Below are 25,399 nucleotides of genomic sequence, written 5' to 3' on the forward strand. Positions count from 1 at the left end.
TCTCCTCTCCTCTCCTCTCTCTCTTTCTCTTTCTCTTTTTCTTTCTCTGTCTCTCTCTTCTGGCCTTTGGAGATGGTTAGTTCAGGTCAATAATAAACTTTTCTACCCAAATCTTAATACGGACTTCACACATTTAGCAGTTTATATAGCTACATATAGCTCACATTCTCAAATATAAAACAGATAAATAGCAAAGACAAAGCCAAGGAATCTCTAAACTGTGATAAATATTATAAGCAATCATTTCTTTAAAAAATCCACTGAGGAGCTGACGCTCTGTTAGCTTAATGTCACTGTAACATTGGTAAGCAGCTCTTTAATACAATACCTCCACTGGAGTAGTTGTTAGTCCAAGACCCAGGTCATCAGAGACCACAAAACCAGTAGCCACCCAAGAAGTGATAGAATCAGGTACAGTTACTTCAAATTCTTGGTAAATCCTGGAACTGAAGTCAATATAATAAACATAAACATCACAAAACCAAGAACTGATATATTTCTAAATAAGGCAACATAACCTAAACTATTTTTGGAAGAATTTCAATTTTTCACATTGTTTACATATCTGAATTTAAGACCATTTAAAGGATTTAAGTATAAAATAGTAGATCCCAACTTCTCAAAGATAGATTATCATAAGGTCATAATACTGCATATTGATCCATATTCTAATAAAGGCTTCCTGCAATATTTACATCTTCTGAATAAACATTTATTCCACAAATTTTGTGTAGATAATAAATAACACATTTTCAAACTTAATTCTAATTTTTTCTCTAAATTTGCAGAAAAGTGTTTATCTGTATCCCTGTCAATGCTGTTATTTGTTTCTTGAGATTTCACTCATGTGTTAACTCAACTATCGTTAAACAGCTGACTATAAAATAGTACGTGGATTTCATGATTTACCTGCTCAATTATCAAGCCAGGTAGTATGGGGTTTATCAGCTAAGCTGAATTCCTTCCACCACCCATGCCCCTTGTCCCTGTGACTCCCGGGAATGTTTTGTGAGGAACAGAGTTCAGTTAGCAGCACTGCCAGGGGTCACAGGAGGTAATCATGAGTGCTTCCCACCCTGTGACAACAAATGTACTCCCAGCAATTTTTCTTTAACAAGAATCACAAGACTTCAAGGAAGTTAAAATTACCCTTCATTCAAAAAAGGCCTGTCTTCTCATTGATGAGACCTTCCTGCCATAATTTGTGTGTGGCTTTATGAAAAACTGTATTTAGATTCAATAAATGTAATTTCCAAAAAAAAATTTTCAGTCTACTTAGTTCTTAGTTACACTACGCTTGTACTTAAACATTAGAAAGAGGGCAAAGCTTCTTTAAAACAAACACTAAACAAAATATATACGGGCAAAGAACTTTATACATTTTTACCCCATGTTGGTGTCTAGCCAAATCCAAGTCTCTGGAAAATGTTTTCGGACACGTGGACTGCTATCCAAAGAAAAGCCATTAATATCTATTATATGTCCTTCAGTTTCATCCATAAACCTTTCAGCATACTCTGGATGGTCATCTATAAATAAACATTAACAATAATTAGAAAAACGGCCACCAGAGAGAATGAGTTGTAAACTCCATGCGCAGAACAAACGTTGATCACTTGAGAAGGTGTTCAGAGACATAATGTCTCTGAAGAAGGTTTTCAGAAAAGGTGAAGGATGCAGTAAGTATTATTGGCAATAGAATGGGTATTACAGTAGGCATTAGGAAGAATTTGGTACATAAAAAAGAACAAAGGTGGGTAAAAGCTGAGACTAACAAATGGAAAAAGATGCTTGGAACATTGTCTAGGATAGAAGGTTATATGAGGAAAGCTAAATGTACCACATATCTTTAATATAGAGAGATGATAATGACTTCATGACATCTTCAAGACTATAACATTATCTTCTAAGTTTTAGGACAGAGGATCAGGTGTCCTGTGGCAGCAAGAACCAGACCGAAGAAACCCCGGGGCTTAGCATGGAATAACAGAAATTCTGACAGAAACAGGGAATTCAGGGATAGAAACTGACAGTTCTAGAATCCTTTCAAGACGATATTAGTATAATTTTACCTGAAAGAAAAGAGAATCCCTTCTAAGGTTAACCATTCTAATTTATACATTTCCTTCGGTCAAAACATTTTATGACTTCCTTCTAAAAGCACACTTATGATTATTTGGTAGCCAACTCTATTTAGCAATCCAAGAAACTAAGATGTGCAGATATGACCCATCCAGGAAGAACTCAGATTGATGAGGATTGTGTGTGTGAGTGCGTGTGTGTGTGTCTGTGTGTGTGTCTGTGTGTGTGTGTCTGTGTGTGTGTACCAGAATACTTTATGGCATGATGGCATCTGGTCTATTTTTGAACTTCAAAAAGCTAGAGAACAAAAACATTTCAAAACTATGTTGCTCCTTTTAAATAATTCCAAAAGAATAGCACAGTTTGTGATACAAATTGGAGGCACAGCAGCTTCCAATATGTCCAAAAATATAACTACCTCAAAGAATTACGGAGAGAAAATGGAAAACACTCACTTCAAAGATCTAAACAGGAGCTCAGGTGAACATTCCATGTCATGGCCCAGATATACTTCCAAGTACATTAAACTCCAAACATTTTAGGACAAGAGAATGGAAAAATGAAAATCACAATCTCTATGTTCATCTAGAAAATATCCATACCTACATAAGTAATGTTGAATATCAGGTGAAAGACAAATACAAGTATGTCAGTCACTATATATTACTTACAAACACCGTCAATATAATCCTCCCTGAGGTCTGCATCAGTCAATACCCAGAGTCCACATTCCTAAAAAGAATAATTTTAATTTTCTTTTAAAACACAAGTTGATATGCTCTCTAAATTATCACAGCAGTCTCCCACTCTCTTGACTCACTTTTGCTCATTTTTGAGAGTGTCGGTAAACACATGCACATACATTCAATCTCACTCAAACACACATATAAGAAATATATTTATATGGCAATATATACACATAAAGAAAAAAATTATTTGTTTAATGTCAATTCCATTAACTTTTCTAATGGTGAATTGTTCTGCTTGCTTTTAAAACTGGAAAGATGATTATCTTTCCATTTCAAATCACCCTTACATAAGACTGCACTTCAGTGACATATTTAATAAAAGGTTAACATCTCAAAATGATCACTAATTCTGAAAGTTTGCAATAGTAAAAACTCGTAATACCTTTTCAATATAGCAAACAAAACATACCTGAAAGACTGCAAAAGAATTCATGAACATGCCTAAATAATATCCTGTGTTATAAAGTTCCAACTCATGGATCACCTAAGGAGAAGATAAAACATACAGAACAAATGGATTCATAGCAACCTTCCACAACACTTCTTACACGTAACTTAGATGACTTAGCCTTCATGTTTATCAACTTTGAAAATGACACAAATTGAGGAGCAATGAATATGTAATTGCTTTGTTCATCATTCAGTCAGCCAAAATTGCGTTTCTTATTTATCCTTACTTTTACTCTGTTCAGCAATCCAGAGTTCCTAAGAAGTCTGGACTTCAGTTCTGCCAGGGAGAACTTACAAGACTAACAGGCAGAAGTCAGCATTAAAAATGACCCATGCTTTCGGCAAAGACAAACAGGTTAACTTTGTTGAGGGTTAATATAAACTCTGCAAAATGTCAATGACCTAAATTTTTTGAAAATCTGAAGAAGCATTTATAAAAGTAGAAATATGTTATTAATAAGCAGAAAAATATTCAGCCTCACTGACAGTCAAAGCAATGCCAACGACAACATCCATGAGATACAGTTTTTTCTAAAATGAGATATTTGCAGGTACCCCATTAGCAATGCTTTTTTTTTTAAGAACAATACTCATTGCTAGCAAAAGTCAGTAAAACAGGCTAAAAGAGTGAGTAAAACTGGCAGTTCCACAAAAAATTCAACATAGAACTAGAATACAACCCAGTAATTCCACTCCTAGGCTTATACCCAAAAGAACTGAAAACAATAACTCCAAGAGACACTTGTATGCCACCGCTCACTGCAGCATTAGTCACAACAGCCAAAAAAAGGTGGAAACAACCAGTGTCCATCAACAGAAAAACCGATAAACAAAATGTGGTGGATGTACACAATACAATACTATTCAGCTATAAAAAGAAGTTTTGATACACGTTACAACATGGGGGAACCTTGAAAACATTGTGCAAAGTGAAATAAGCCAGACACAAAAGGGCAAATATTATATAATTTTATTTATGTGAAATATCTAGAATACGCAAATTCATAAAGACAGAAGTAGACTAGAGTTGCCAAGGGCCGGGGGAGGGAGAAATGAGTAGATATTGTTTAATGATTACAGAGTCTCTGGAGCCATGAAAATGTTTTGGAAATACTGGTGATGGTCACACAACATTTTGAAGTAATTAATGTCACTGAATTAAATACTTAAAATGGTAAAAAGAGCAAATTTTGTTTCATTTATATTTAGCTACAATAAAAAATTAAAGTAATACACCTTTTCAGGTAATGATTTTGATACTTCTCCCTAATTTACATTAGCATTAACCAGATAAGACAAAGTCAGAATTAAAAATCACATTAAAAAAATCTAAGTACAAGTTGAAAAAACACACTTTAGCATAAAATTAAACACCTGCAACCACTATTTCTGCAATGCTAACAACAACCACAGCTACATCTACAGCAAGCAACTAGAACAGGCACCAATAAGAACACAATCAGAAAAAAATTTCATAATGTCTCAACAAGCTGGCAAGACAATGGAGCCAGAGCCAGGCATAATAAAGAGAAAAGTCTTCAGTTCCATGACTCTAACTCTGTCACAAAATACAAATACAGGACGATTTGCTTCTGCTCTTGCTCAGACACCAATTCATAGAACTATTCAAGAAGCAGCATTTAAACAGTGGTTATCAGCACAAGACAAGGATGCCCTCTCTCCACGATCCTATTCAATACAGTACTGGAAGTTCTGGCCAGGGCAATCAGGCAAAAGAAAGAAATAAAGGGCATCCAAATAGGAAGAGAGGAAGTCAGATTATTCCTGTTTGCAGGTGACATAATCCTATTTCTAGAAAACCCCACAATCTCAGCCCAAAAGCTTCTTAAACTGACTAAACAACTTCAGCAAAGCCTCAAGATACAAAATTGATGTGCAAAAATCACTAGCATTCCTATACACCAACAGCATGCAAGCAGAGAGCCAAATCAGAAATAAGCACCCATTCACAACTGCCAGGAAAAGAATAAAACATTTAGGAATACAGCTAACTAGGGAGGTAAAAGATCTCTACAAAGGGAACACAAACCACTGCTCAAAGAAATCAGAGATGAACAAACCAATGGAAAAACATCCCATGCTCTTTAATGGGAAGAAAAAATATTGTTAAAATGTCCATACTGTGCAAAGCAATTTATACATTCAATGCTATTCCTGTTAAACTACTACATTCTTCTCAGGACTAGAGAAAACTATTTTAAAATTCATATGGAACCAAAAAAGAGCTCGCATAGCCAAGACAATCCTAAGCAAAAAGAACAAAGCTGAAGCCATCACTCTACCTGACTTCAAACTATACTACAAGGCTACAGTAATCAAAACAGCATGGTACTGGTACAAAAACAGACACATAGACCAATGGAACAGAATAGAGAACACAGAAATAAGACTGCACATCTACAACTATCTGATCTTCAACAAACCTGACAAAAACAAGCAATGGGGTAAGGATTCCCTTTTCAATAAATGGTGCTGGGAAGGCTGGGTAGCCATATGCAGAAGATTGAAACTGGATCCCTCCCTTACACCTTATACAAAAATTAACTCAAGGTGGATTAAAAACTTAAATGTAAAGCCCAAAACTATAAAAATCCTGGAAGACAACCTGGCAATACCATTCAAGATATAGGTGCAGGCAAAGATTTCATAACGAAGATGTCAAAAGCAATTGCAACAAAAGCAAAAATTGACAAATGGGATCAAATTAAATAAAAGAGATTCTGCACCACAAAGGAAACTATCAAGGGAGTAAGCAACCTACAGAATGGGAGAAAATTTTTGCAAACCATGCATCTGACAAAGGTCTAACATGCAGCATCTATAAGGAACTTAAACAAATTTATAAGAAAAAAAAACATTAAAAAAGTGGGCAAGGATATGAACAGACACTTTTCAAAAGAAGTCATACATGTAGCCTACAATCATATGTGAAAAAGTACATCACTGATCATTAGAGAAATGCAAATCAAAAACCACAATGAGGCCAGGCACAGTAGCTCACACTGTAATCCCAGCACTTTGGGAGGCCAAAGCAGGAGGATCACTTGAGGTCACTTGAGGAGTTTGAGACCAGTCTGGCCAACACGGTGAAACCCTGTCTGTATTAAACTACAAAAATCAGCTAGGCATGGTGGCTCACACCTGTAATCCCAGCTACTCAGGAGGCTGAGCCAGGAGAATCGCTTGAACCCAGGAGGCAGAGGTTGCAGTGAGCCAAGATCAAGTCACTGCACTCCAGCAGCCTGGGTGACAGAGCAAGACTCTGTCTTAAAAAAAAAAAAAAAAAAAAAAAAAACTGAATGAGATATATGTCTCACACCAGTCAGAATGTATGGCTATCATTTAAAAGTCAAAAAATGACAGATGCTGGTGAGGTTGAGGAGAAAAAGGAACTCTTATACACTGTTGGTAGGAGTGTTAATTAATTCAGCCGTTGTACAAGACAATGTGGCAATTCCTCAAAGACCTAAAGACAGAAATACCAGTTGACCCAGCAATCCCACTATTGGGTATATATCCAAAGGAATATAAATCATTCTATTATAAAGACATATGTATGCATATATTCACTGCAGCACTATTCACAATAGCAAAGACATGGAATCAACCTAAATGCCTGTCAATAATAGACTGGATTAAAAAAATATGGTACATATGCACCATGGAATGCTACACAGTCATAAAGAACAAGATCATTTCCTTTGCAGGTACATGGATGGAGCTGGAGGCCATTATCCTTAGCAAACTAATCCAGGAACAGAAAACCAAACACCACATTTTCACTTATAAGTGGGAGTTAAATGATGAGAACACATGGACACATAGAGAGGAGCAATACACAGTGGGACCTGTCAGAGGGTGGAGGGTGGGAAGAGGGAGAGGATCAGGAAACATAACAATTGGATACTAGGCTTAATACCTGGGTGATGAAATAATCTGTACAACGAACCATCAAGACACAAGTTTACCTATGTAACAAATCTGCACATGTACCCCAAACTTAAAAGTTTAAATAAACAAATAAACAAATGATAGCTACAGAGATGAGAGAGGAAGGAAGAAGGAAATGAGAAGATGGAGATCAAAGGACAAAAAACAGCAGATATCTAGGATGAAAAAATGCAGTGATATAATCCACAACATGAGAGATACAGTTAATAGAATTGTATGATATTTGGAGTTTTCGGTAAATAGATTTTAACTGCTTTTGTCACAAAAATGTAGCTATGCAAAATGATAAATATGTAAATTTGTTCCACTACAGTAACCATTATACTGCCTATATGTATTCTATAACATCACGTTGCAAACCTCAAATATACACAGTAAAATTTATTTTTTAAAAAGGAAAAAAGAAAAAGCAGCATCTATCTCATAAAGAAATCTTCCTGTTCTCAGTGGCTCAATAAACAAAGCATTGTCAAAGCTGCAGCACAGGCTACCCACAAGAAGGCTAACCTCTAAAAATTATTCCTGGAAGATCCAATATACTTAAATTATTCCAAGGCATTCAAGAGGCTATTGGCAACACATATAAATTTAACAAGAAAAAAAAGAAGTCAAAACAGTCTACTATCACAGGCTCCTGATTCCCTCCTCCAGAACCAACTGGAGAAACAATAAAAGCAAGCAGGAAACTTCAGTGTGCACAATGAGAAAACCCCAGGAAGAGTGGCGGACATCTTGAATTGGTCTTGGGAGAAAGTGAGTGGCTTCAGCCTAAGGCAGAAGGCAGCTAGACACAGCAGTAGACACAGCAGTCAGAAAACAGACTGGAGGAGAGGTTTTTAAATTTTGCCCTTGTTTCCCTCCAGGGGGTAGCCTCAGGACACATAATCCTGGCAACTTCACTGCCAAAATCAATAGCAGTAGCAGCTCAGACTGCCTGTGCAATATCCAAAAGATAACACCAGATCAGCACCTCTGCCCTTCTAGTGTGGGAAAGTGAGGAAAACAGGCAGACAGACCCATGTCCCTCAAGCATTCACTCTCCCTCTCCTCCTCCTCCAAACCCTCGGGGCTAGTGAATCATAACCTCAGGAGACTTTCCCTTACTGGTGCTCTTTCCCCAAGGGTTTAAGAGTGAAGCTCTGAATAGAGCCAGGCAGCAGAAAAGATCAAGAGTAATTCTCTAGTCCATGAGGCTAGACCTCTCCCCTCAGAAGGGATTAACAGGATTTACACAGATTGGAACCTAATGCTCAGCCTTCCCCAATAGATATTATCGGAGGAGCTGCCAAATCAACTAGACTTCCAAAGAGTATAACTACTGTAAAAGTAAGACATCCAACTAGACATGTAGCATGCAGCATGTGACACAAAATTACTGAAAAGGTCAATTCAGTAATTTAAAATATGCATAGTAAATATATACAAGAAGATAAGGGGAAATATTCGAATATAAAACAAAAACAAGACACAAAGGAAAATAACAGATATTAAAAACATAATAGCTGACATAAAAGACACAGTGTAAGAGATCAAAGTAGGATAGATACAACCAATGAATGATCACTAAGCTGAAAGAGTCCATTGAGGAACTCTCCCAGAGAAGAAAGAAGGTGCCCACACTAGAAGGGCAGAGGTGCTCGCCTGAGAAGATGGAAGTAAAAGTGCCAATTTCTGAATAACAAAAGTCCCAGAAACAGAGAAAAAAATAAAATGGAGAGAAAGAAATAATCAACACAGATTTCACAAATTAAAAAATGAAAGAACAGCGTAGATTGAAAGGGCAATCTATGATAACACAAAGCTAAAATCTGTACACAATCAGAATGATCTGGCCAGGTTAGGAGGAGGAGGAGACAGAGACCAGGAGGATATAGTAGCATACTAGAAGATTCAAATATTGATAACCTTTCAAAATCAGCAAGAATAAATTAACATGGGTACAGCTTGTGAGTAACTAACAGAGTAACAAAAATAGAAAGCATAACTTCTAAATCAGCAAAACAAATTTAATGTAGCCCACAAAAAAAGTCTAAAATTAAAAATATGAAAAATGCAGAAAAAAGTCCCTATTAGAACAAGAATTACCATACTTATAGGTGGATTAAATAAAAACTTATTAAAAGATATTGACTATTATATTAGATTGAAAAACAAAAGCAAAATATAATAATATGCTATTTAAAAGATACACTTAAAAATTTACAGAAGGTTTAAAATAAGAAGATGGAAAAATACACCAAGAAAATATGAACCAAAAGAAATCTGGGAAAGCAATCTTAATATCTGAGAAAATTTAACATAAATATACATATATTATGTGTATCTATAAATATACTGGAAATATATATATATAACATGTATATATTATATATTAACACAAATAGAGACAGAGAGCAGCACATCAGAAAGGGTGTGTGTGTATGTGTATGTATACACATATATATATATGTACACACACACAAACATATACATATGTAGGGAAGAAAAAATGAAATAATATATTTACCAAGATATTTAGAAAGCTAAATACTTTTAAATACTATTGATTTAACTGAATAGCATTAACTGTATATAACAATATTGACTGAATGTAATAGTATTCAGTTAAATCAAATGCAAGATCTATAGACTTCTAAAAATAATGTGAACTCAGGAAAAGTCAGAGAGAAAAAAATGACCAATTGGTTGTAAAAAAAGTTTTCAAAAAAAAGAAAAGATAAAAAAATAGTTGTATAGACTGAAGAAAATGTACAATTTTTCACACGCAAATTAAATTTTACAATATAATGACCAAATCAACCTAACTATATATAATTTTCTTTCTGACGTATTGTTAATCACTGTACTGAGTCCATTAATAGACATAAATTGTACAATCTAGATTACAATTGACAATGGTACACAAGGATATACCAAGAACATATAAATAAAAACCAAATGACTCATGAATATGTAATTCATTTATGCAATGCTAGATGTTTATATACTTCTTGGTTTGTACATTTTCTGCAGAATAACATGATTTCACCACCTCAATATACTGAAAACTCCTGATTCAATGGGAACTGTAATTATTTATAACCACTGTATATAACCAAAATAGAAAACACTTCAAAAATTATCTAAAGCTCTCTTATCCAATGTAACCCAGAATTATGCAAGTCAATTTCCTAGTACTTTCTTGAGTGTCTTAAAATATAGTATGAAAATGAAGGAAAACCGTAGGTGGCATTTTTTAATATAGATTTATCGAGTACAATGCGATAGATTGATATCTGTATATACTGTGCAATGATTAAATTAAGCTAATTAACATATCTATCACCTTGCATACTATATACTGATCATTTTCTGTGGTAAGAACATTAAAATCTACTCTCTTAGCAATTTTCAAATATGTATTACATCATCATTAACTACAGCCACCATGTTGTACCATAGACCTCCAGAACTTATTCTTCCCATCTAACTTTAGGTGGTATTTCTCATAGAAGACAGCAGGGACACTTAGCCACATAAGCTTCTTTCCAACATAACCATTACAATACAGATTATTTTTTACTTGGAAGCTTTACTAATTAATGACTTGCACATGCAAAAGAACTAATGGAATTTTCTTTATTTAAAGTAATACAATAAAGTTTCCTTTTTCTCTTGTAATGCATATTTTCATAATTTAAAAAGTAGCTTAACTCACATTTTCCATTGTAATATCATTAGAGGCATTCATTAGATTCACACTTTTGTCAACAGCTACAATTCCAACTATGGAGTCAGGCTGTGTCACAGAGATCCTAAGTGAGACTTTCTCAGATGGTTCAGCCTTCGGTTTACTCCAATATAGCTTTATCTAAGAAGGAGAGAAAGCAGGATTATGTTATTTCACTTTTTTAAAGAACATTCTTGACAATAGCAGATCAGTGGCTACTGCTGATCTGCAGTAGCAGATTCTACATTTGCCTTGGCCCAGGGATAATTCTAAAACCATACATAACCCTTCTCTAGGGAAAGGAATAAAAAACTACTCCTACAGTGTTTGCAAGTCATAAAACTTCTCACAGTGGTATAAATCTGAATTATTCTTCAATTCTGTATATTTTTTCTTCCCTTTCTCTATCTCCCACCCCTCAGATCCCAACCACTGCTGAGTAGAAGACAGCACTGTCTAACACACCTGAGGAAGGCCAGTATCCAAAAGGAAAAACACAGAAACTGCAGATGCCTACATGTTGGTGATGTGAACTTAGGAGTGAATTCAATGAGAGCTCCCGGGGGACTCATAGAACCACCTGGACTGCGGGTGAGGGGAGGCCTTTCCAAGGAAGGGGGTAGTTAGAGCAAATATTAATCAGGACCCTATGCTCTGTGTCTCCATGGCCCTCTAAACTTCCTCGCCGTTACCCTCATGAAAGCATGGTCCTGACCTACTAATACTTTATAAAGAGCATCAGTCATCACATGACCGCTGAATCAAATGTCATGAGGCCCCTTCCTACTGGGAATTGTCTTTCTTTTTTTTATTTTTTATTTTTTTCTGGGCAACATGGCAAAACCTTGTCTCTACCAAAAATATAAAAATTAGCCAGTCTCATGACCCACTCTCAAAAAATAAACAAATAAAAATTTTTTTAAAAAAAGTACAGATCACTACTGTTACTCCTCAAATACTTTAATAAGTAAAGGCAAAAGAAATGGAAGAACCATACTCTGCCTATCACTATTTAAAGCAATAATTTTTTTTTTTTTTTTTTTTTTTTTTTTTGAGATGGAGTTTCACTCTTGTTACCCAGGCTGGAGTGCAATGGCGCGATCTCGGCTCACTGCAACCTCAACCTTCTGGGTTCAGGCAATTCTCCTGCCTCAGCCTCCTGAGTAGCTGGGATTACAGGCACACGCCACTGTGCCCAGCTAATTTTTTGTATTTTTTTTAGTAGAGACGGGGTTTCACCATGTTGACCAGGATGGTCTCGATCTCTTGACCGTGTGATCCACCCGCCTCGGCCTCCCAAAGTGCTGGGATTATAGGCGTGAGCCACCGCGCCCGGCTAAAGCAATAATTTTTTACATAAGAGACTGAGAAGGCAGCAGTTGTTAGTGACAGCAATGGCTCATTCTGATATACATGGGGTGACTCAATCAGGTTTCTTCAGAGCTGGGATCCAAAGAGATTTCCTAATCAAGCTGATCACTCGAGGTTATAAAAGGCACTGGTGCACTTGGAGACCAGACTCCATACAGATCCTCACATGCAACGTAATCAAGCTTATTGAAAAGTTCCCCTGGGCTAGTGTCCAGCTAATTAAATAGATAGTGAAAGTCCAGCTGTGCTTCTACATATTATCCTAGATGGCCTCCCTCCCTCCCACACCCTTTATATCACTGCAATATCAACACCACATCAACACTATGTTACCGCTGGAATTTCATCCCCAAGCAACATTTATTCAACCATTTGAAAAATTCTGAAATGGCTTCATGATCTGAGTTAAAATCTTAAAGACCAGAACCATATCTTACAAATAGACTACCAATACCCAATAACTCCACATGTGAAAATATATATATAGTGCTAAATATTAAAACATTTAACCATAGTTCTAGAAATGGAATAATAAAAATTTCTAACCAATTTGGTTTAATGATACTTTTCTAAAGAAATATTACATTTCTCAGACTTCACTAATATAAAGTTTTCTTTTAAACATCATTACCTTAAATCTTACCTCATTTTTAAAAACAAGCTGAACAGGAATTTTTAGAACATCATTTATAATTTCCCCATCATCTTCAATATAATACACAATTATACAGGCTTTTGGAGTCCAAGAATTTTCTGGTGTTAAAGAGAAGATCGTCGAATTTTGTTTGCCTACAGCCACCAACTGTCCCCTGGATACTACCTGAAAAGAAGAGTAGATGGGTTTAATCTATTGCTAACCCTAGTAAGATCTCAACTGAAGCTACATTAATCATAATTGTATGCATACACACAAATTCTTGACTTAAGTCAGCTTCAGAGTCTTTTTGAATGCAGGAAAACCTCTCTGACAAACACAGAGAGCATACACTGAGAAACAGAAAATTATAAGATTAAAGTAATACTGATTGGAGCAACAGTAGCTTCATAGTTAAGAATCTAATTTTGATTGGAAGAAATACAGGGCACTGTTGGGAAAGTTGGATTAGCAAAATTACAAGGTCATCGATAGTACTTTTTATTTTCTTTTTTGTTTTTCTTATATTTCATAATTTTCTACAATGAATATGTATTGCTTATCAAATAGAAATTTAAAATTTAAACATAATATAATATTTAATTATTTTAAATGGGAAATGCAAATATAGGTGAAGAAATAAAAAAGGTTTTTTATTTGATTGCAATATAAAAAAGACGAGCTAAAAAGGTATGAGGCTGAGTTATAAAAATTAGTAAGTTTAGTGTGGACATAAGGTAGACACCATTTAAGATGATTCTCAACCTAAATGCCCATCAAAGGTAGACTGGATAAAGAAAATGTGATACATATACATGATGGAATACTATACAACTATAAAAAAGAATAAGATCATGTCCTCTGCAGGAACATGGATGAAGCTGGAGGTCATTATCCTTAGCAAATTAAGTCAAGAACAGAAAACCATATACCACATGTTCTCACTTATAAGTGAGAGCTAAATGATGAGAACACATGGACACACAGAAGGGAACAACAGACACTGGGGCCTATGGAAGGGTGGAGGTTAAGAGGGAGAGGATCAGGAAAAATAACTAATGAGTACTAGGCTTAATACCTGGGTGATGAAATAATCTGTACAGCAAAACCCCATGACATGAGTTTAGCTATATAACAAACCTGCACATGTATCCCTGAACTTAAAAATGAAAAAATAGATGATTTTACAGATCATCAATTTAGATTCTATAAGAGATTACCATATAGCTTAACTCCTTCAATTGCTTGTTGCCACTAACCACCAACTCGAAAGGCAATCCCACCTAGAAAAAAAAACTTTAATTAACATGTACATATCAAAAGCAAAAGAGACTGATTACATTGTAATTATCAAGTGAGTTGTAAGCATTACCTTTATATTTTCATCTCTTGTTTTTAGTTGGATGTATGTCTTACTAGGAGACTTAAACAGACTATGAACTGCCATGCTACTTTTACTACCAAGAAAATAGGCCTATAACAAAAGAAAAGGGAGCTGTAAATATTCACCCTTAGTAACACCTTGAGAAAAGACGCTACCTGCTGAACAATTAGTAAAGACCAAATTAATTTTCACCTTTTTTTATGTAGGAAAAATACATTGATGACATTAGATTTTCATCATTGTATGGCTTATACTGTAAAGAAACTGATAGCTTTAAAACACAGGAAAGGAATATATATATATATATGCACATATATATATATTCCTCTTTCATTTCAGTTCCTGCAAAAAAAAAATTCAAATGACTGACCTCAAACCCTTGACTGGGGGTTTGAGGAACTTCTCCATCATATCTTCACATTGCTATATTTTACTGTGCTCTTCAAAATGAACTTACAAGGAAAAGTTTAGTGTAACATTCAGCCACTGTCATTTTAAATTACTTTAACACTCTCCCCGTTTTTTAAAATAGAAACATGTATCCACTTCCTATGCACTTTCAGGTCTGACAGGTTGAGTGCCTACCACAAGATTACAACTGTAACGATGTTGCAGTGACACAATAATGGGAAACAGATGGCACCTTCAACTGTAGCTCACTGGAATCCTCCAGGATTGGGAATTCAATCTTAAAAATTCCATTTTGGGGGACAGTATAATTTATCTTCTGAACAGCTTCCATTTTCTGATTTCCATTGTTAGATCTGCCCCAGTTCTCAGTATAGTTTGTCTGTGTCACCGTTATGACTACATTATTTCTTCTTTCTTCAAGAGTCAGTTGATTGCCATCAGCACGGGTTACCTTCACCTAATGGTCAAAACAAAACATCTTAAAAATGCAAAGGATTTAAGTACAATTGAATAAGGTTTCCATCTGCAGTATTCTCATGAAACTGAACTCTCAAAAATTATTGGTAGCACTATAATACCCAGATTCTGTGGCCTCTCTCTGGGAGGCATCCAACATCTCTGATTACTCCCTTGTTAATATTATGGATTCCCTTACCTTCCACAGCTCCAAAACAACCCCTTGACTTCCTACCTCTCTTTCTGCATCCTCTCAGTGTCCTTTCCAGTTTTCCCTTCCTCTTTCTAAATGTGGGAATTTTGGACATATGTTCGTTCTCTCTTCCTCCAAGGTCTCAGCAGTCCTATGGCTTAGCTTGTTATCTCTGTGATTGTACCCTAAATCCAAAATTCCTAGCCTCACCTTGCTCTGGAGCTCATGCCCAACTCCTCCAATTGCCTGAAGGAAATTTCTACTTGGATATCCTAGCCACCTCAAATCCACACAAGTAAAATGGCAACCACATCATTTTCCTATTTTTGCTAACATCACGATTCTGCAAGACTTTACATTTCTGGATTTTCCCTCCCTCTCCCCACCCACAAAATCCAATGAACACCAAGTCCTATCTTCTCTCTTCCATCCTCTCCACTCCCACAGCCACTACCACAAGGCTGCCCATCCACTCCTGTGCTACTGCCATCCTCCTGCACACAGCCTGAGCAGTCTCCCTCAAACACTACCTGAGTGCACCCTGAACTTGCCAGCCAGAGCTCACCTTCTTATCTCACTTCTTATCTTGCTCCCCACCTCCCACTCCCATGCCCAAGCATTTAAAACCCAACTAGTCTTTTAAAAAACAGTTTAGAGCATCCTCTTCCATAAAGCATCCCATAGAAACCCCCATGCCTATCCCACAGCCAGCTCTTCCTCCCTGAACTCCCGTGGTTTCACTCACCTCATTCAGAAATTTCCATTTGCAGCCTCAATTTTTTTAACTTACCTTTTCAAACTGTCTAAATTGTTAAGATCATTGAAATCAGAAACTACCTGAAACTTTTACTGACCCATTCAGCAAGTGACCCCTTCTCTCTTTAAATCAGAGGTCAGCCAACTACTGCAAGCTGATAGGCCAATCCAGTATGGCTGTAAATGAAGTTTTACTGGAGCATATTCCACTCTTGCTTATGTATAAATTAGCTATGGCTGCTTTCACACTACACTGGCAAAGCTGAGTATCTGTGATGAAGACCACATGGCCACAAAACTGAAAATATTTACTATCTAGCCCTTTGCAGAAAAAGTTTGCCAACCCCTGCTTTAAATCCCTACAGAAATTAATTAGTAACACTAATCTTAATCTACCATGAGTTACAGTTGTGTATATGTTTTCCTGCCACCATCACAAAAACTGCGAACTTGAGGATAGGGACTGAGCCCTTCTTAGCACCACAGCCCTGCCCAGCACCATGCCTTGCTCATTGCCAAAATTCACACAATTAATGTGATAATTCAACATTATCTAAAAAAAAAATGAGATCTGCTGATAATTTTTTAATGTAACATCTTTGCTAGAACTAAAATCAATCATTATAAAAACCAAATTGAAATTGAAATTTTTGACTACCACCTAATTCTTTCAATTAAATAATAAAGGCTTCAGTGTAGCAATCCACATCTAACATAAATTGCTTGTAAAAAAACACATTTTCAAAAAAAATACTTTTATTGTTGAAAAATACTTTTTTAGAAAAATTAGACAAAAGTCATTTGGAAACAAAACTACATGCCCCAAATATCTAAAGAAACAAAGTTATATACTTTTTGGCTTAAATTTTTAGAAAAGTATTGAAAATATTATTTCCTATTCTATTTCATTAAGCTGAACTTACTGCTATGGACTGGAAATAAATATACCAACTTACAGTGGCTGTGAAGTTGAGAGATGGCTTCAAGACAGTAGTATAATCAAAAAACTCAATAATGTAATCATGTTGCTTGAAGAACACATTAGTGCTTGCATTTCTTGAGATACCTTTTTTGGAAATTGCACAATTTAGAAAGCAAAAGTAATGTTTCACCAAAAGCTTCTATCCACCGAATCTCTCCATCTAACCTACTACCAAAAGGGTTTAAAATATCAGGGCACATAAGCCTCATTCCCGTATTGGCTTTGACACAAAGAGCATCACACGGTTCTATTATGTTCTCTGTGGATCCCTTCTAAGCACCATTGCTGCCATTCTACCACAGTGACATGTACACTGGCAGCAAATTAAGGCCAATGAAAGAATAGCCTTTTGCTCTTTCAGGAATTGCTTAAAGCTACTGAAATAGTAACAGAAAGGTCCAAGAAACTAAACCTTATTTTCCTATTACTGTCTAGGAGCAGCTGAGATTTCAGCGATTTTAAAAAGAAGAAGGTAGGCAGCTGAAAATGTAAGCCTTTCCATGTAGTTTTCAGGGGAAAAGAATAGAAATGGAAAAAAATTACAAAGAGCAATCACATGTGGTTGAAGTAGAGACTTTCATAGAAAATAAGATACCCCATTATAAAATCATCCTGCAAGTTAGACTAACAGTCATAACAATTTCAACATTAAATAGCATCTTTAGAAAGTCAATATGCTCCCAAATGAAAGTGCCAGTTATAATAAGAAAGATGATAAAGCAGTGTCACATAAATAGTTTTACCTTCATTTTAAAGTCTACAAACCTGTAAGTGATTCCGTTACTGTGGCTAAAATTTCTACCGGTCCAGGAGAAGATAGATCTATGTGTTCAGAAAGTCCATTTGAAAAATCCATTACATTTTTCATCTCTTCATCATTAAAAGAGAAGTTTGCTGATCCATTTATCTGTTTTGTTTAAAAGTTCAGTATTATTTTTCATTTTAGCAATTCAAATTTTAGAAATAAAACTCAGACTAAGTCACAACAATATGATAGCTCTGGTACCATTTTAATCACTATAAATTGGGTAAATTCTCACTTATTCAATGCTGGAAAGCTCTTGATTTTCTTACACTTAACTTTTTGTTAATTCAGTACTGAATCTTATTTCTAGAAAAACTACATATATTTTCCCCATTACAAGTTATAAAATATCTGCAAAAGTTACCTTAAATGTTTTTGTAATAATTTTCTTCTCGCCCCAAAAGGATAAAGGTAAAAACATAAGTGTTACGTCTCCTTTCACTGGCTTCCCATAGGTATACCTGAATAATTACAAACATAGTCTTTTTCACATATCAACTTGATATTGTCAGAACACAATAAAAATACTACTTTCAATAGCATACATTTTAGCAATCTAACATTTTAAAAAATTACACTGGGCCAGGCGTGGTGGCTCACACCTGTAATCCCAACACTTTGGGAGGCCAAGGCAGGTGGATCACAAGGTCTGGAGTTCAAGACCAGCCTGGCCAAGATGGTGAAACCCCATCTCTCCTAAAAATACAAAAATTAGCTGGGCCTGGTGGTGGGTGCCCTATATTCCCAGCTACTCGGAAGACTGAAGCAGAGGACTGCTTAAACCCAGGAGGCAAAGGCTGCAGTAAGCAGAGATCGTGCCACTGCACTCCAGCTTGGGCAACAGAGTAAGACTCCGTCTCAAAAAAATTAAATAAATAAAAAACAAATGGTGATCCTTGAAATTAAGTTTCCAAAATGGAAAGACTTTTAACTATAGTACCTTAAAACGGTTCTTAACACACACTCTGCCCAATCTCTGACTATCTAAAAGACTCCAGAAGAAAACCTGATCACAATTGGGAGTGACAGTTTTCTGTCCAAAGATTTTTTAAATATCATGTAAATCTTTCACTCCTAGAAATCTGGACTAGCCCATTAACTGCATGTCCATGAAACTTTGCAGCTTTAGAAGATTTTTAAATTTCAGCTGAAATTGCAATCACCATGGTCTATTGCTGCATGTTCCGATATGAGCCAGGAAGGTTCATTAGACCATCGACTCTGGAGCACCAAATGTGCTCATGGCTGTCAAAAACTGATTTTTTGCAGAAAAATTTAAAATAAGAATAATTTTTTAAATCCATAATACCAAACTTGGTTTTGTTTTGTTTTTTGTGTGTTTTTGTGAGACAGAGTCTCACTCTGTCACCCAGGCTGGAATGCAGTGGCGTGATCTCAACTCACTGCAGCCTCCACCTCCGGGGTTCAAGAGATTCTCCTGCCTCAGCCTCCCAAGTAGCTGAGATGACAAGCACACACCACCAGGCCCAGCAAATTTTGTGTGTGTGTGTGTGATTTTTTTTTTTTTTTTTTGAGACAGAGTCTCACTCTGTTGCCCAGGCTAGAGTGCAATGGCCCAGTCCTGGCTCACTGCAACCTCTGCCTCCCAGGTTCAAGTGATCCTCCTTCCTCAGACTCCTGAGTAGCTGGGATTACAGGTGTCTGCCACCACACCCAGCTAATTTTTGTATTTTTAGTAGAAATGGAGTTTCACCATATTGGCCAGGCTCATCTCAAACTTCTGACTTCAAGTGGTCCACCCACCTTGACCTCCCAAAGTGGTAGGATTATAGGCATGAGCCAGTGTGCCCAGCCCAAACATAGCTTTTTGAGTCAAACATCATTCTCTTCTACTTTTCTTTCTATGTATTAATTTTATCCTCTCTCATGATAGGAAAGTCTCTTCATGTGAAGATGAGGCAATACATTTTACTGCCAGAAAGCCTTTTTTAAATGCATTTCCTGGGTTGCTTCTATCTCTGTTGTGAAATGTGAGCCAGAGATGGAAGTCAATTTTGCTCTGCAGTCTATAAATCATAGCAATAAACTGCTGCTTCCTGAATCCATTAACTGAACACAGAAACAGCCCTTCATCTGGATCAACTCAACTTAAAATATAGCATATTCCAAACTAAGAAGAAAAAAGTAATAAAATCCACCTTCAAATGTACCATATTTCCAAACAAAAACAGTAAAGTTAGTGGAAACCCTGGTTAGCAACCATAGCATCAAATTCACCTATCCCAGAGTCTTCGAAACCTGACTCTACTTGTATCATGCTAAAGATTAAATAAAAGCAAAATTAGAATGCCAGGATATTGTATCTTAACTGAGTTATATCACACGATAGTATATGGATCTTTACAATCCAAATATAATTTAAAGTACTCTCAGACACAAAAATTTTTAATTTTGACTTCAATGTGAAGCAGATTTAGTTTTCCAAACACCAAGCTGGCTATAATAATTGTGAAACAAAGATACAATTATTGTCCTAATAGAACCTGGAAGCATTTGGGATAAGTTAATCATTCAGAAAATAAAAAGCTTGACTAATTTTTAAAAAGCAAATCAGGCCGGAAGTGGTGGAGCATGCCTGTAGTCCCAGCACTTGAGGAGACCAAGGCAGGAGGATCGTGTGAGGCCAGGAATTCAAGACCAGCCTGGGGAAAATGACAAGACCCCATCATTATAAAGGACAAAGTTAGCCAGGCATGGTGGCTCGCACCTATAGCCCTAGATACTTGGGAGGCTGAGGTGAGAAGATTGCTTGAGCCCAGGAGTTTGGGGATGCAGTAAGCTATGACTGCACCACTGCACTCCAGCCTGCAAGAGAGTGAGACTTCATCACTTAAAAAAAATAAAAATAAAAAGCAAATCAAAATATTCTAGTATCATTAACAAAACAATAGGCTAGTATTAACAAAACAAGGAATTTTTTTTCTCTGAAAGCAGCCATAGCACAAAAAAGGACAAAAAGTTTATAAAATAATACCTTGCCTTCTGATCAGTGGTAAATGAAAAAAAAAAAAGAAAAAGAAAACATAAAATAAAAACTCAAAAGGAGAGGCTTTGGAGAACTTCCAGAGAGCTGAAAGCATGGAGTTTCCTGGAGGGCAGCGTGCACAGCTCAGCGGGCATGGAAGCTCCATGTTGCTTCCCACGTGGGTCACCCTACGTGTCTCTTCCAGCTCTTCATCTCTATCCATCATAACATCCTTTGTAACAAGCTAGTAAAGTGTTTTCCTGAGTTCTGTGAGCAGCTCCAGCAGATGAGTCAAACCCAAAGAGAAGCCAGTGGGAACTCCGATTTGCAGCCAATCAGTCAGAAGTATAGGTGACAATCTATTACTTATGAGTGGCATCTGAAGTGGGGACAGTCTTGGAGCAAGTCCTCATCTATGATCTAATGCTGTGTCCCAGTAGATAGTGTCAGACTTGAATTGAACTAGAGGACACCCAGCTGGTGTCCCCTGCAAAACTGATTGATTGATTGGGTTTTTGGTGGGCAGAAATCCTTACCCACTTCTTCATGACCAGAGGTCACAGAAGTCTTCTGTGTTGATTGTTGAATGAGAAAATAAGATAAACTGAATTTCTTTTTTCCTATATCCACAGAACTCCAAATACTAGGCTTTCGGTTTGTTAGGAAGACCTTTGCTGTGCTACATACAGCTTAGAGCTGAAATCTTAAGGGTCATGTTGCTTATCTATTTGTTCTTTCTTTTTTTTTTTTTTTTTTTTTCAGACAGAATCTCACTCTCTCACCGAGGCTGGAGTGCAATGGTACAATCTAGGCTCACTGTAACTTCCACCTCCCAGGTTCAAGCAATTCTCATGCCTCACCTTCCCGAATAGCTGGGAGTGTGCCACCAGGCCTGGCTAATTTTTGTATTTTTAGTAGAAATGGGGTTTTGCCATGTTGGCCAGGCTGGCCTTAAACTCCTGGCCTCAAGTGATCCACCCTCCTTAACCTCCCAAAGTGCTGAGATTACAGGCATGAGCCACCGTGCCTGGCCTATTTTTTCTTTCAGTAGGTATATATTAGATACCTACTCCATGGCTGACCCTGTAGTAGGCACCAAGGTGCAGCAGTGCACAAGACACAGAGCCACCTTCAGGAAGGTAGACGAGCAAACAGCAGCACTGTGTGATTAGTGTTATGAGGGGCATAAAAAGCATTGGGGGCAAGTAGTAAGCCTTGAAATTGCCGATGTAATGGCCTACTGGTCAGAAAAAAGTGTTTTGCATTTTTAGAAGCTAAAGTAAAATTTGAGAGCAGAGTTTGGGACAGTAGAGGATGGGCTGGAGTAGAGGAAGGTGGAATGTTTCAAAAGACATGAATCCAGAAAAGAGCCCTGCAAGATAAACTAAAGAATCTGAACTTCACTCTCAAGGCAATAGTGTGAAAGTTTTCACGCAAAAAGAGTGATAAAATCGAATTTGCCTTTCAGTAAGAGAAACAAGAAACTTGATACCGTGCCAAGAAAAGATTGGAAGAGTAGCCTGGGTCAGGAAAAACATTTAAGAAACTGCAACAGTAGCTGAGGAGGGAGAGATGATGCTGGCCTGAATCAAGGGAGTGGCTATGGAGAAAAATGGATGGATTTGAGAGAGAGTAAGGAGCTAGAATCAAAAGCCGTGGATGGTGATTGGCTATGGGGATTGAGGGAATGGGGACAGTGCAGCTGATGGGAACCTAACCCGAAGGTGGTACAGTCTACCAAGAGAGATATAAGAGAACAATCAGGTTTGGGGAAAGATTATTTGTTTGCTTTAAAGTACCTGTGGGATCTTCTACAGGGACCTACCAAAAAAGGGAAAGAGGAGGAGGAGGAGGAGGAAGAAGAAGGAGGAGGAGGAGGAGAAGGAAGAAAGAAAAGAAGAGGAGGGGATGGAGAAGAAGAAGGAAGAAAGAAGGAAGAAGAGGGAAGAAGTAGAAGGAGGAGGAGGAGGAGGGAAATAAATAAATGAAAGCACCTGTGAGAAATGTCTGGCAGGCAGTGACATAGCAGTGTCAGAACCCCAAGAAAGAAATATGTGGCTGGAGATGTGATATCATCAGTTATAAGCAGTAGCAGAAGCCCTAGGGATGGAGGGGAAAAAATCTGAATAATGTATAGAAAAAGAAGAGAACCAAAGTAGAGCTCTAAGAAAGAACTTTTCTTATTCTTTATTTTTTTTAGAAAAAAAAAAAGAAATTGGGTCTTGCTTTGTTGCCCAGGGTGGAGTGCAGTGGCACAATCATAGCTCCTGCAGCCTCAAGTGATCTTCCTGCCTCAGCCTCATGAGTAGCTTGGACCACAGATGTCCACCACCACACTCAGCTAATTTTTTTATTTTTTTGTAGAGATAGGGTCTCACTAGGTTGCCCAGGCTGATACCAAAGTCCTGGCCTCAAGTGATCCTCCCACCTCGGCCTCTCAAAGCACTGGGATTGCAGGAATGAGCCACTGCACCAGCCTTGAAACAAGAACTTTTAAAAGATGGACAGAAGGGCCGGGCGCGGTGGCTCAAGCCTGTAATCCCAGCACTTTGGGAGGCCGAGGCGGGTGGATCACGAGGTCAAGAGATCGAGACCATCCTGGTCAACATGGTGAAACCCCGTCTCTACTAATACAAAAAATTAGCTGGGCACGGTGGCGCGTGCCTGTAATCCCAGCTACTCAGGAGGCTGAGGCAGGAGAATTGCCTGAACCCAGGAGGCGGAGATTGCGGTGAGCCGAGATCGCGCCATTGCGCTCCAGCCTGGGTATTAAGAGCGAAACTCCGTCTCAAAAAAAAAAAAAAAAAAAAAAAAAAAAAAAAGATGGACAGAGGGAGTTACCTGCAAGAGTCTCAAAGGAGTAGCCAAAGAGAAAGAAGGAAAACCGGAAAGGAAATGAGAGTGGACAACAATGTCATAAGCTGAAAAGAAAAAGTTGTTAAAAAAAAAAAAACTAAAACAAAACTTAAAATCTACACACAAGATTAAGCAAGATGTCTTTGTAACCATGGTGAAAGCAATTTCAATGGCATGGTGAAGGTGACAGTCTGATTGCAGGTGAATGAAGAATGAACAGAATATGAAGAAGTGGAAATGAAATTATAACTGGCTGTGAAGACGAGGTGAGAGATGAGGCAGCAGCTGGAAGGAGGCATGGAGGTCAAGGAAGGGTTTGTTTCTTTTAATAACACAAATGATTAAACACAGACTGAAGATCCTACCAAAGAACAAAAGGTTAAAGATACCAAATGGAAGAAATCGAGACACAGGTGAAACAGGAAGCAGGATTGTGATTCTCCTGATTCAGGAGACAGTGTCCAAGGCCCAAGTGGAGGAATTCGCTTCTGAAGGAAAAAGAGATGTTGCTTTCATCACGACAGACACAGTCAGGATGATGAGGAGGGCCTACCTTTTCTGGGACACTATTTATAGAATAGTATATGCCAGTATTTATATGCCAAGTTGTACAGACTGATAAAAGATCTCCTGCTGGTCAAAGAGCTTTCTTAAATCTGTTGCAAAGTTGTAAATGATATTTTCAGTCTGATTCTACACCCTGGAGGCAACAACAGACTCTCTTGGAACTGTACTGGTAGGCCCAGAACTCAGGACAGCTAGGGTGAAGATGTGATGTTCATCGTTTACTCACAGCCCTCTGGGGAGAGACGCCTCAGCCACATGGTGGCCATTCCTCTGAATCATGCAGAAGATCTGCGCCACCCTGGAATATATAAATCTACCACTGGCTCTCCTTCCCTGGTTGAACCTCAACTGATGCACATATTAAGAAAAATGATAAGAATACAACACGGTGAACACTAAAGAAATGTCATGAGGCCATCACAATTGTCATGTTATTATCAACCATTAGTGTCTCAAAGAGACCCAACCATGAGAACCGTGATGAAACAAGTGCTCCCACTGGGCTAGGGAGGAGGGTGTTGATAGGAAGGCTTCAGGGAAACCCATCACCCCCTAAAATGACATGTAACTTTTTCTGGAGAGTTACCAAAGTTTTACAACCACCGTTTTAACTTAGTGTATTAAATCCCTGGCACACCTCTGAAAACCAAAAACAGAACAAAAGAGGATAGCCAGACTCAGCCCAATCCATGTGGACAGGGACTGTGCAGGTCTGCACACAATGTCTGCGTGGATTTGTACCCACTAACTTTTATAAGCATTAGTCAAAGAACTCAAAATAAAACTCAGAATGCTTAACCTTCAGCTAAGATCAAGTACTGTATGATAATTATGGGAAATGCAGACATTTATGTATTGTCTAAACCATTAATCCATTCACAGAACCCAAATGCATATTGGAAGTTAGCTTTTAGTTGAAATCTAACTTGATACAAATTGTAGACACAGTTTTGCCTTTATGTTACATGGGCTTCCTATAATTATTTTGCTGAAGTCTAAAATAGGAGTCCTCAGAACATTTTGGTCTATGGAGATG

General features: G+C 37.3%; 1 protein-coding gene across 1 annotated transcript in view; it reads right to left on the reverse strand.

The window, feature by feature from the left end:
* Window positions 1–25,399, reverse strand: part of CD109 (CD109 molecule) — a 145,761-nt gene that overhangs the window by 46,784 nt on the left and 73,578 nt on the right. Inside the window, exons 8-19 of the mRNA XM_012471821.3 lie at window positions 18,319–18,415; window positions 17,915–18,056; window positions 17,124–17,233; window positions 14,995–15,219; window positions 14,340–14,441; window positions 14,188–14,250; window positions 12,977–13,153; window positions 10,951–11,103; window positions 3,241–3,315; window positions 2,754–2,814; window positions 1,388–1,529; window positions 329–446 (exon numbers count right to left, since the gene is read on the reverse strand). Of these exons, the coding sequence (XP_012327244.2) occupies window positions 329–446; window positions 1,388–1,529; window positions 2,754–2,814; window positions 3,241–3,315; window positions 10,951–11,103; window positions 12,977–13,153; window positions 14,188–14,250; window positions 14,340–14,441; window positions 14,995–15,219; window positions 17,124–17,233; window positions 17,915–18,056; window positions 18,319–18,415 (1,465 nt within the window). The remainder of the gene's footprint in view (window positions 1–328; window positions 447–1,387; window positions 1,530–2,753; window positions 2,815–3,240; window positions 3,316–10,950; window positions 11,104–12,976; window positions 13,154–14,187; window positions 14,251–14,339; window positions 14,442–14,994; window positions 15,220–17,123; window positions 17,234–17,914; window positions 18,057–18,318; window positions 18,416–25,399) is intronic.

Source organism: Aotus nancymaae, unplaced genomic scaffold, assembly GCF_030222135.1.
Source record: "Aotus nancymaae isolate 86718 unplaced genomic scaffold, 86718_ANA_hifiasm-v0.15.2.pri h1tg000040l, whole genome shotgun sequence".
Lineage (NCBI taxonomy): Eukaryota > Metazoa > Chordata > Mammalia > Primates > Aotidae > Aotus > Aotus nancymaae.